The 12,515-nt window shown below is 30.3% G+C and overlaps 1 protein-coding gene across 3 annotated transcripts in view; it reads right to left on the bottom strand.

Moving 5' to 3' along the window:
* Positions 1-12,491, bottom strand: part of LOC134720970 (eukaryotic translation initiation factor 2-alpha kinase 1-like) — a 41,691-nt gene extending 29,200 nt beyond the window's left edge. The window contains exons 1-10 of one of the 3 annotated variants that reach the window (XM_063583596.1): positions 12,431-12,491; positions 11,970-12,089; positions 7,959-8,052; positions 7,303-7,479; positions 6,532-6,665; positions 5,810-5,859; positions 4,734-4,857; positions 3,978-4,058; positions 1,667-1,763; positions 79-136 (exon numbers count right to left, since the gene is read on the bottom strand). In XM_063583596.1, coding sequence (XP_063439666.1) covers positions 79-136; positions 1,667-1,763; positions 3,978-4,058; positions 4,734-4,857; positions 5,810-5,859; positions 6,532-6,665; positions 7,303-7,479; positions 7,959-8,052; positions 11,970-12,086 — 932 coding nt within the window. In that variant the 5' untranslated portion in view covers positions 12,087-12,089; positions 12,431-12,491. Of the gene's footprint in view, positions 1-78; positions 137-1,666; positions 1,764-3,977; positions 4,059-4,733; positions 4,858-5,809; positions 5,860-6,531; positions 6,666-7,302; positions 7,480-7,958; positions 8,053-11,946; positions 12,090-12,236; positions 12,300-12,430 lie in introns of those variants that run through there. The other 2 variants (XM_063583598.1, XM_063583597.1) reach the window with 2 other exon arrangements.
* Between the last annotated feature and the right edge of the window lie 24 nt (positions 12,492-12,515).

Here is a 12,515-nt window from a genome sequence, read left to right as displayed (position 1 = left end):
CACACTGGTCAGGAAATGTGATAATAGCATGAAAATAAGAGAAAAACAATTCCACCATACTGAAAACAAACTTAGTACCTGCTCTCTCTACTGGAAATACTCTCCTCTGAAGATACAACTTTAGTACCAGGAATATCTATAAATATGCAATTACATTTAAGGAATGACTGTAATATTTTTTCTGTATATGAAGAAATAACTTAAAAAGTTTGGTGAACACTGAATAACACGCGTAGCTGTTAATATTTAATGCTAAATTCAATTTTAAACTGTAGAAAACCATGAAAAAACGTTGATGACGTCACGGTCACATGACTAAATTATGTCTATGGCCTGATAACAAAATAACGTCAGCCAATCAGAAGACGGGTTACATCCAAAATTAAATCATATAATAATACCAATGTACTGTAAAATTAGAGATAATTGGGATGTTTTAATTTATGTGAACAATGTGACATTACTAGGTTTGCAATAATAAAAAGAAGCATTCAGAATTTCAGTGATATTCCTTCAAGAACATTTTGCAATTCCAATCATTATATTTCTGATTTGGTCAGAGGTTAGAGGTTAACAATAACAAAATTTAATTTACAAAATATTTTCTAAATTGACAGTAATATACACAGATAAACTAGGAGAAAAAGGTCAATCATTTTGACGATCAATTTACTGGATATAACTAAAACAAAAGAAAAATTGAAGTTTGGTTAAAGTTTGCCATAGGCATAGGTATCAAAAAGTAAGCAGTATACTTGGATGGAGAGTTGTCTCATTGGCACTCACACCACATCTTCCTATATCTATTAATTGGTCATATAGTGAATGTGTACAAGGGGAAGATAGGATTACATAGGTTCATGAAAATTTAATAACACTGGCAACTTCGCAGGTACCTTGTCAAATATAACTTTTTTCATGCACCCTATATAATCATTTCATATACCCCTTGTATGGCAACAACTTCAAGTCTTTATTAATAGTACATGTAACATTTTTTTTAATGCTACAAATATTCATTTGCACTGCTGGTGACTTTTCATGTAAACTCTGACTTATTTTCTTTTTTATTAAATTTCAAAATAACATATAGTCAAAAAATTTCTTTTTATTAAATCTCAAAAAAACATATACATTGTAGTCAAAAATTTTCTTTTTATTAAATTTTAAAATAACATATACAGTCAAAAAATTTCTTTTTGTTAAATTTTAAAATAACATATACAGTCAAAAATTTTCTTTTTATTAATTTCAAAATAACATATACATTGCACAGTCAAAAATTTACTTTTTTATTAAATTTCAAAATAACATATACAGTCAAATGTCTATCAATACTACTCTTACATGTCTTATGGGAAAATAATGATGCTACTCTTATCCTTATAATAGGCTAGGTTTTAATAATATTTCACATGAGAAATACTCAAGATGCAATCTTACTCTAAAAAGCATTAGGATCAGGGGCTGATCCAGCCATTTAAAAAAAGGGGGGGTCCTCAACCCAGGACAAAAAGGGGGGGGGGTGGGTTTCCCAACTATATGTCCCCATTCAAATGCATTGATCTTCCAAAAAAAGGGGGGAGGGGGTTCCAAACCCTCCCCCTGGATCTGCCACTGAGGATTTTCTAATCTTTCACTTATACTATTTATTCTATCGTATTACCAGGTCTGAAGTCTGTTGAATATTCCAACCATGCAGCATTATATCCTACTATGTTAGGGTGCTGTAGATTGGCCAAAGCTTTCACTTCTCTCAATACCTATAAAATGTTTACAGAGATAACATACAGATTTATAATACAAATATCATGACATACTATATTATAATACAAATATCATGACATACTATATTATAATACAAATATCATGACATACTATATTATAATACAAATATCATGACATACTATATTATAATACAAATATCATGTCAGACATACTAGTTTATACATGTAATACAAATATTATGACATACTAAATTATAATACAAATATCATGACATGATTTAAAATAGAGTTTAATGAGAAATTATATGCAATAATCGATAATAATAAACGTAATGAGGGTTTCAAAATGTTTTTACTTATTGTAAAAATTCATAAATTATGCATGCATTTATTATTGCAATTTTGCCATTTCAGATTTAAATTCAATTTTGATTTTTGCAATAATAAGAGAAAAATCCTATTTAATTCATATAAAATTTCAAAATGTTAGTTTAAATTAAAGCTATTTTGAACCTTTTGCATTTTTGCAATAATAAACACACTGAAATTTTTTTTGAATTTTCAGTATACATACAGGTGAAACATTTGGAAAAATGTGCTAATTATAAACACATTAACCCTGACATTAATGTTTCCATTCAAATAAAATAAGTGTTATCTATAACTGACTTTTATACATACATCATTCTTGCCATTGTAAGTTAAAAATTGCCCTGATGGTAGAAGTTCATAAGGACCTTGACTGGCTATACAGTCCCCACACGGACAGATTGCTCTTATGTTATTTGAGATTAATGATTGATTAAGCTGATTGGTGAGACCCCTAGAATATAACATGTGGATTTCAATATCACACACTTCAAAAAATTCTTTATAGTTTATAACAGTGGTAGCAGAGCTAATCCTCAGTGTCTGAACTTCAGCTCACTAACAAATTTTTGTCTTCAAATTTTTAAAAGAAAAAATATTTCTTTAAATGCAGTGATTCTTTAATGGTATATATTTTGCAATTTTATCATTCTAAAATCATTAAGACATGCTTATACAATCAAACTAAAAAATTTGGCATGTTATGAAAAATTAATATAAAATGGTTACATAGTTGATAAAATCTTTTAAAAAGTATTGCAATTTTATTAATACCACAAAAGGGAGATAATTCAAGTTCATTTGAATATTTTATATACTATAAACCAACATATTTTCGCGAGTTTTATTTTCACAACTTTCGCGAGTAGAAAAATAACGCGAATATAAATCGTAATGAATATGTAAACCTTGGATCTTTCCTTATAAAACTTCATCAAGTAAATCAGATAATCACGAAATTAAATGGCCGCAAAGTGGTCAAGAAAGGGTAAAACGCAAAATAATCTGTGTAAAATTTATTTTCCTGATGATGTGAGGTTTTATGACATTCCAATAGATGAGGGCAGGAATGAGGGTACGTTAATGTCGAATAGCTGTAAAAATTCTTACCAAATGATGTTAACGGTAGTTTTTGTGTATGACAATTAAATGTGCACTTTCTTTTACACAATAAAAACAATTGACTGGTTTTGACGAGTGGAGTTAAATTTCCCCCAAACATAACAGTAACGATAACTATTTGAGACCTCTGATGAATCATAATATGGATATTTTGACGAATCACGGTCATATGAGGACAAAGTCCCCATTTTAATACGGTAGAAAAATCAATAAAAAAAAAAAAAAAAAAAAAAATCGGGAAAATATCCCGAATTTTTTTATTCTTCTTCTGAACTCAAAATCTATAACTTTTTTTTTCCAGATCTACTTCCTGTTCCGGTTTTCTTCACATTTGCGCAGATATCTGTCTTGTTTGCATGAGACTTTGAATTTTTTTTTATATTTATCAGTCTAGTAAAATATAAGATTGGATCTCAATACAAATTCAATTTTAATAATTGTTTGATATGAAAAAAACGTTACCTGATGAAAGCGTTTCTTTTGTTTACATTGAGTATGACGTCATAACTTAAAGAGCGTCACAGCTAATTACATAACAACAGAACCAAAATCGGGAACATTACGTATGGTATTTTGGTTTCTTTTATCAACATGATTGAATTAAAAAAAATAATACATACAGACTTCATCCCCATTCACAGGTTATGCCTGCCTCATATTATTTTAACCAATTTGACACTAACAGTAGCCATAAATGACCCTTTGACGCATGACAGTAAAGGGCATAACTACACTCATAGAAAAGGTTTGGAAGATTACCTTCATCCAGACATCTGGTTGTGAATGCTTGAACTTTATCTTTTTTATGGCATATAATCTCCCATCTAATTTGTGTTTTGCCTGTAAAAAATGGAGCTATTAAAGAAATAAATCTAAATGATATTAATAATTATTTTTAATTAGTATGCATCCAAACAACTAGAAGGTACAATAAAACATATGTGTTTAGTTTAGTTTAAACAAATTTTATTTGTTTAAATGTGTAAAAGGGATGAGACACAAGTTAATCACAACATATGTATAACTATCAATACCTAATTGTATGTAAAACATGTAAAAAATTAAAGCATGCATATTCAAAAATAACGAATCAATATAACTTTTCAATTTCTTAAATCAATTGTAATCTCTTCATATTTCTAAATTTATATCCTAAAGTTTGCCATCTCTATTATACACTATCTCAAAAAATTTCCATCTTTCTTTCAAGAAAACTTAACTGAACTGCAAAAGAACTTCATGATTATCAAAATAGAATTGATTTAAACACTATATATATAAAAGAAGATGTGGTATGATTGCGAATGAGACAACTCTCCATAAGAGTCTAAGAGACCAAAATGACACAGAAATTATCATTGGTCACCGTAAGGCCTTCAATAATGAGCAAGGCTGATACCACATAGTCAGCTATAAAAGGCTCTCATCTATACCTGTACATTTTACTGTATACGTTAAGAAAATGTACGACATAATAGACTCTAAAATTGTAGTGTTTATACAGCTACAATATACCTTATAGACAGATCCAAAGCCTCCTTTGCCTATCTTTTCTTCTTCTGAGAACTCTGTTTTATATCTGGATGTTTGGATCTGTAGTAAATCCTCAGTAGGTACCATAGAAGTCTGTGGACTCAGTCTTTTAAAATAAACATAATTATGGTATTGGTAATAAGAATGATGAACAACTACACTGCATGCTGTTACTAGAATATATGTCTACCCCGGTAGCTGAGGTTAATTCAATGGAACAAGGGAAGACATTTTACAATTTTTGAAAAACAAATCACGATTGATTGAAGTTGAAGGTAAACTGTTATAGACAGTTTATTTGGAGTTCATTTGTATTAAATTATCAATGACAATTTGACAAATCTCATCTATATTTTCTTGACAAAAAGTCCTTTGAAGTGGAAATCCACACTGGAAACTTTTAATGAGTGAAAATGAGATGTGATGATTGCAACTTTTAGTTTAGCAAAAAGAAAAAGAGACTTACTTTATAGGGCTATTATATAAATCACAATCCCTGCATATGCTTTTAATGTTTGTCCTGAAGGGTCTTTTTCAGAATTGAGATTTTACAAGGAGTACTTTTAATTTATCTATTTTTTGTTTTTATTTGAAAGAATAGAATATTTGCACTTCATTTAGCATTGAAATTTATAATAAACCTATACCCACAAAGTCCAGGACAATTGGCATTTATAGAATAATCATGATTCCACCAGTAGAACATAGTTGGTGCCACATGTGGAACAGGATCTGCTTACCCTTCCGAAACACTTGAGATCACCCCTAGTTTTTGGTGGGGTTCAAGTTGTTTATTCTTGAGTTTTCTATGTTGTGTCATGTGTACTATTGTTTGTCTGTTTGTCTTTTTCATTTTTAGCCATGGCATTGTCAGTTTGTTTTAGATTTATGAGTTTGACTGTGCCTTTGGTATCTTTCATCCCTCTTGAATAATATTGTCTACTTTTTGTCCTTAATGTTCTTAGAAGACTTATACATCAGTTCTAATTGATAAAATGTTATTTCTCTTACATCTAATTTTAGATATATCTTTTATTTAAAAAAAAACCCCAACACACCTTTTAATCTGTTCCATGGGTGATGTCGGTGAAGGAAGAGCTCTCCTGGTCTGAACAAAGAAACAACATATAAATTTTAGCAATTCATCATTCTGTAAATTCATACTTTTGTGTGTGTGTTTGTTCAACAATGGACAAAATTGTGAGTCAGATTAATTACATAAATTTCAGGAAATCCTGCATTTATAAATCTTACAATGTCATAAAAGGTTTTCAAAATTTAAAATGCAATTTTTTATTTTTATGAAACCTATACCAACAAATTATAAATTCAATCTGACAGACAATAATTTCGAAAAAATATTTGCTTTTATATAACTTTCAAACTGTTAGTTGGATTAATGGCTATTTAAAAAGTAAAATTTGATAACCACTTGTTCATTAAAATTGGACAGACCAAAACATTATATATTTTTTTTGTGTACAATATTTTTTTTATTTGTTGTTGTATTTTGAGCATCTATGGATCAACAAATACTCATTTCCTCAATCAAAAAGTTTAATCATTTCAAAAAGCAAGAAAAATTTCAAATATTTGCACAATTCGCCGTTTCAGAATCTCATGCATCCTGGGTAATATTTTCAAAAGCGTACACCATAGCGTTTTGATTGGTTTAAAACGTTATAAACAATGGAAATTTAACCAATGACATAACATTGTTTTCACTTTGGAGTACGAACAATGAAATTACCCATGATGGCTGACTGACCAATTAACCAACCTTGTCTATTTTCAGCATGGCTGTGTGTAATACATGGTCCATAAACAGTCTGTATTGTGATCTAACACTGTACATCTCATCTATAGTAGTCAACGCTGGTACAACATTCAGTCGGGCAAGATGGCTGCTTATGGCTGCAAAGAAATTGCGAAAACTTTCATTGGTAGTCTAGTAAATATCAAATATGAAGTTAAGGACCATGATAGAGTTGTATTAGTTAAATGATCCTGCTATTTTGGTGTAAATTAATTGTGTGGCTCAAATAGAAAAATTCTACTGTAAATTCATAAATTGTTGAGGCATTTATCATTGCGATTTTTGAATAAAAAAGGCTAAAAATGTGAGATTAAGTATTTTAAGATTTCAGGAAAATCTGCGCACGATATATATATGTTTCAGATATCAAAATACAAGTTCTTATAAATAGTGGCAATTTTCTTAAAGTATCATTATTTGCATTAAGAGAAAACTCACAATAATTTCTAAATATACAAAAGTAACAATAAATATGCAAGTTCATTTATTGTACTTGAATGTATTTTAAATATGACTTGTTGTTTATCAATATTGATTTTGCAATCATGCCTCACGGTCATAAAACTTTTGAGCATGGTTTTTGTACTCAGACTCGAAAATCAACCAATCAAATTGCTGGATTTCATGTTTCGAGCATAATTTTTGTGCCTTCAAGGCCAGGTGTACTTGTTACTTTTAATAGGTTCAACATGTATTCTTCTAATTTCTTCAATATCTTAAAAATTTTCACCATACCTTTGAACAGTTCTTTCCCTTTTTCTTCATCTTGAGCATACATAAAACACAATTGTTCTAGTATAGATATCATTAAAAGATGTGATGGGACAGTTCTAGGCACAAGTCCTCCGTTACAGGCATTAGGTACATCCTTGCGGCTCTCTTTGCTGGAAGTCATACTGGCTATGTCTGAGTCTATAAAATTAAAATAAATGTCTTAAATGACAAAAGATTTGACACAAGGAACTATCAAAGCACTTCTGAAAGTGAAAACTTGTCTGGCTTTGAAAAAAAAGTCACTACATGTACTTTAGGTAGTATAAAAACATTATACTTTTTTTGTCTTGTATCTCTTTTTGTTAATTGAATAGCCTAAAAGGCAATGACAAATTTTTGTACAGATTTTTTTATTGTGATTTTGCTTTACAACATCTGAGCCATATATTGCTAGTCTTAATTTGTATTTCTTCTTTTTCGGCTGTTAAACCAGTGAAGGTCCTTAACCTTCCATCATCAAGGAGTTGGCTTTTGATATGGTTCAATTATGACATGTTAAACTGGGCTGTATTTTCAGGATTCCTGCTATCCATTTTATGTATTATACATTTATTGTCTTTTTAAAAGTGAAGTTTGATCTATTATCTTCTAAAACATTAAAATCAAAAATATCTTACCATCAAAGGTTTTGATTGAAGTGGGCTTGTATCGCTGAAAACTCTTTGAAATTCTGGATTTCATGCTCTCGTCATTGTTCTGATCCATAATATTCTAAAAAATAATGCATATATTATAAGGACAGCAATATATTTTCTTTTTATACTTAAAATTGAAAATATAAAACGCAGGAATTGAACTAACAATTGCAATAATAAGATCTCTCATTCTGACAACTGAAACAAAGATCAGTGCAAGCAGATCTAGATTTTTCTTGTCTATTTTTGTCCATTTGTCATCTTTATGTATGTTCATAAGTTTGTTTGTATAATGTCTGTTAAAATATTCCCATAACCATGAGAACAATTCGAAAAAAAACATGGCAGGATTTTGGCAAACACCCCGACCATGACAACCCAAGGATAAAATTTAAATGATAGTGAGGGGAAAAAAAACCTCCTATTTTAAATATGTTTAGACATAGCAACAAACATTAGAGTGTGGTGAAGCATTGCAAAAAGATTCTTGAAAGCTATTTTAAGGGGGCTATTGGGTATAAATATTTTTTTTTTCTAAAATAGGATTCGCTATTTTGTTCTATAAATTAACTAATAAAAAAATAAAAACTCACAATCTGCCTCTGAAAGAAGCATACATTTTTGTTAAATTAAATTAAAGAACTAAATTATAGAAATCGCTAAAATTTCATAATTATTTAGTTTATGTACAGCTGATTTGAAAACAATAATAAAAGATATAGGTCTCACCCATGACTTTAAAAAGATATTTCAATTTTAATGCCAAAATATTGGCATTTTTGCACCAAAGGGAGATAATTTGGAGCTTTTTCAAAGATACAAACATTTTGAAAGTCATCTAGGCCAACCCAATTGAATATTTTGGTTGATTTTTGTACCATATTATTAAGTTATAAGTAATAGTGTAATAAATAAAATGTGTAGTGAAAAAACAAATATTTAATTTTTCGCTGAAATTTTTGTACCCATGAGCCTCCTAAATTTACATGTCAAATAGCAATAATTTTGATGTATTTAAATTTACTGGGGACCTTGGTCTTTGTCTTAAGAAGAAATCTGTATATCAAATCATTGAAATAGGAAGTTTCTATCATTATTTGTGCGACTGCCTATAATTATTTTTTTTCAGCAAATGTTTAGGAGTATAAATGACCAATAATCTTTTTTTCTCTCGTTTCTTGACCGTAAAGGGGGTACACACTATAGTGACTTAGACTATATACAAATGCCCACCATACACATCAAAAGACGGTAAATATATGTCTCATTGGCACTCATACCACATCTTTTAAATCTATAAAATATACATCTTGACTTGTATCCAAAAAAATAATAGCTTGTATTGCAACTTATATCATTTTACAAGTATGTGGGCAACCGCAAATCAAATTATACATGTTATAAGTAGAGACAAAAAGAAATTAACCTTGAACTGTTTTTTGCTGATCAATGCAATAAATCCGTCATATTTTAGCATGCTTGTTTTGGCATTGGCCAAAGGAACATGTCTGTAAAGTGCTGACTGCTTCTGCACAGCAGGTGAGCTGCCATTATTTGACAGATGCCTGTTCTGACTGACTATCACACATATACATTCAAACAAAATCATATAAAACGCTAGAAATATAATTTGCCGTAAGGTGACCTATAGTTGTTAATGTGTGTGTCATTTTGGTCTCTTGTGGACATTTGTCTCATTTGCAGTCATACCACATCTTCTTTTGTAAATGCCAGGATGTCCGGATCTAAGTACTATAATATACCATGGTTTTTACGAGTTAACATATTTAAACAAAGGAATCCGAAGGATGAGTTTGTTTAAATATGTTAATGAGTAAGACACATGGTATATAAAATTTGTAATATAAATAAAATGATTGACAGCTTCAAGACCTTCAACTAATATTGGAAATTGATCACGTTACAGTTTTATCCAATGAAATGGAAGCTCGCGCAAGTCACTTTTGCGCCTCGTGTATGATCTTCTGTGTATTTCATGTAATAGAACCCCTGAATTTGCAAAATGAAAAGAAAATGTAAGATTATCCCGATTTTTATTTAGTGTTGCGCCCCGTGTATGGTTGTTTGCGCAAGTAATTTCATAATGTGATCAGACTGAGGTAAATAAAAATATCGGATTCCAGCGTCGGACAAGGATTAAATAATTATTCTAATGACGGTAAGAATTGTTTTTGTTTTTGTTTTCAAGTATCATACAAATTAATCATATTTTACAGAATTTTCATCTCATTGAAAAATGCATATTTATACATTTCTAGTTTTCGTTCAAACTGCTTTCTTCCGTTATTTTATTAATTGGATTATTAGATTATTTATTAAAACACAGTTTTAATGACAAAACACGGTATTTAAACAGTAGCAGATCCAGGGGGCGTAGATATTGTCATTCCCCTAAGAGACGACATCAAACGATCGATGTAGGATAAAAAAAAACTTAAATCAAATAGTTTGGGGGTGGGGGTTAAAATTCTGCAAGTTATGTATATCTGAAATCGATTTTTTACATACATGTATATCCCTATTGGTAAATCATTTTATCCCAAATCAAGTTAAGAGGGGGGGGGTCAGTGAAAAAAATATGTAAATTAAGTTTTTTATCCTACATTGAACTTTTGATGTTTTTTTACAGATATTTGTAGCCGATATTTATTCCCTTTTCTATAGGTACCTCCTTTTTTAAATCGAAATTTAATTGGATCTTCGCAAAGGAAATGATAGTTTCACATTTCATTTTTTTCACAACTTTAAGAAGAAACATTTAGTAATTGTTTCCAAAATTAGGGGAATTCGTAACAATCATATATAGTTTGAAAAAGTTTTTTTAAGATTTGGGTACACATAATTAATTGCTTTTTGTTACGAAATGAAAACAAATGAGGATCTTGACCTTTTAGTACGCTTAACAGTTTCCTATATATTTAAGAGGCGGATACATTTAAAAAAAAAAAGGTGGAGCTTCAGCCATGGAATAACATGATCATGAATATGTTATACCATGGCTGAAGCTCCGCCTTTTTCCCTTTGAATTCTAGTTGAGTTGCATATGTAATAAGCAAAGTATGGTACAACATTAATTTGCATATAATATACCATGGTTTTCCCTCACCACACTTTTTAAGCAAATTATTTCATAAAAACATCAAAGGAAAAAATCCAATTTATGTTACAAGAATATTTAAGGTTCATGTGGATCCTTTGGCTATTAAAATGGCTGCATTTTTACCTCAAAATTTACTCAGTGTACACATAAACCTGTGCATTTGGAAAAATTTAAGGCAAAGCATGCCCTTGAAAAATAAATTTCAAATATGTTTCATGTTTTAGAAACTTTTTTTCATTCCTCCAGAAGGTGCCAAAATAAACTAAGTTTGAAAAGAGGTTTGAGAACTTCCCTGCAGATAATAATTGAAGTGAGCTGTATTAATTGACATGGACAATATATGGACAATAGATACCTTACAATAATTGGTGATTTAAACTGTGAAATTGAGTGGACCATATCAACATGCCAAACTCAACTGTTTGTTTATTGTATCAATCATCTTCTGAGGGGGGATAGGAGGGGTCCTGATCCCAATATCCCAGACTTAAAAAAACGAAATCCTGAAGTCCCGAACTTAAATAAGGTAAATCCTGACATTCCGAAATCCCCAAAAAAAAGGATTCCCGGATCCCCCAATCCCGAGCTTAAAAAATCCCGATCCCGGAGTCCCAATAAAGGTCCTATCCCCCCACCCTCTTCTGCAGGGACAAAAAAAGTGCACTGCAAAATACAGTTCAGTTTTCAATTTTCTAAAACATACAATGCATTTGAAATTTATTTATCTAGAGCATGCTATGCCTTAAAACTTTTCCAGATGCACAGGTTTGTCTGTACTCAGGGTAAATTTTAAGGTGAAAATGCAGCCAATTAAGCCATAGGGTCAACATGACCCTTAAACAAAATTACCATAAAAATAACCAGGTGTGTACCATAAGTGAGAGCAGAGCAGTTGTTTTATATGTTACTTTCTGAGATTCCAACATCAGTTCTTTCTCCATGTCTTCATGCATGCAGTTCCATGTTCCTGAATATTCTAATAATATCATGGTCTATAAATAAAAAAAAGAAATTTGGAAAATATTGCACAACAGTGGAATTTCCACACATAAAAATCTGTCATGACTTCAAATTACGAATACACAAAAAAATATCAGTTAAATTAAGAAGCCTGAAAGATGAACCAACAGTGACCTTACTGTAAAGTTTGCAGAAAACAAAATAGTTTCTGTGGAGTTATTTCCCATTTGTAAGAGGGACCATTTCAAAATGTTATTTGATTGATTATTGCATCATCTTGCAATTACCGCGCCATAATCAAATTCCATCAGTCTCAGATATGACAATATCAATGAGTTGAAACAAAGATGATTGAATTAATTATTATCAATACTTTTTAAAGTGAAATTATTAAGTTGTCAATTGAAAATTCCAGTGGTGAAATTTTCCCCTCAAAGAAAGAAGTTATTTCCCTTTAT

This window comes from Mytilus trossulus, chromosome 6, assembly GCF_036588685.1.
Source record: "Mytilus trossulus isolate FHL-02 chromosome 6, PNRI_Mtr1.1.1.hap1, whole genome shotgun sequence".
Taxonomy (NCBI): Eukaryota; Metazoa; Mollusca; class Bivalvia; order Mytilida; family Mytilidae; genus Mytilus; species Mytilus trossulus.
This window is presented reverse-complemented; position numbering and strand designations above follow the sequence as displayed.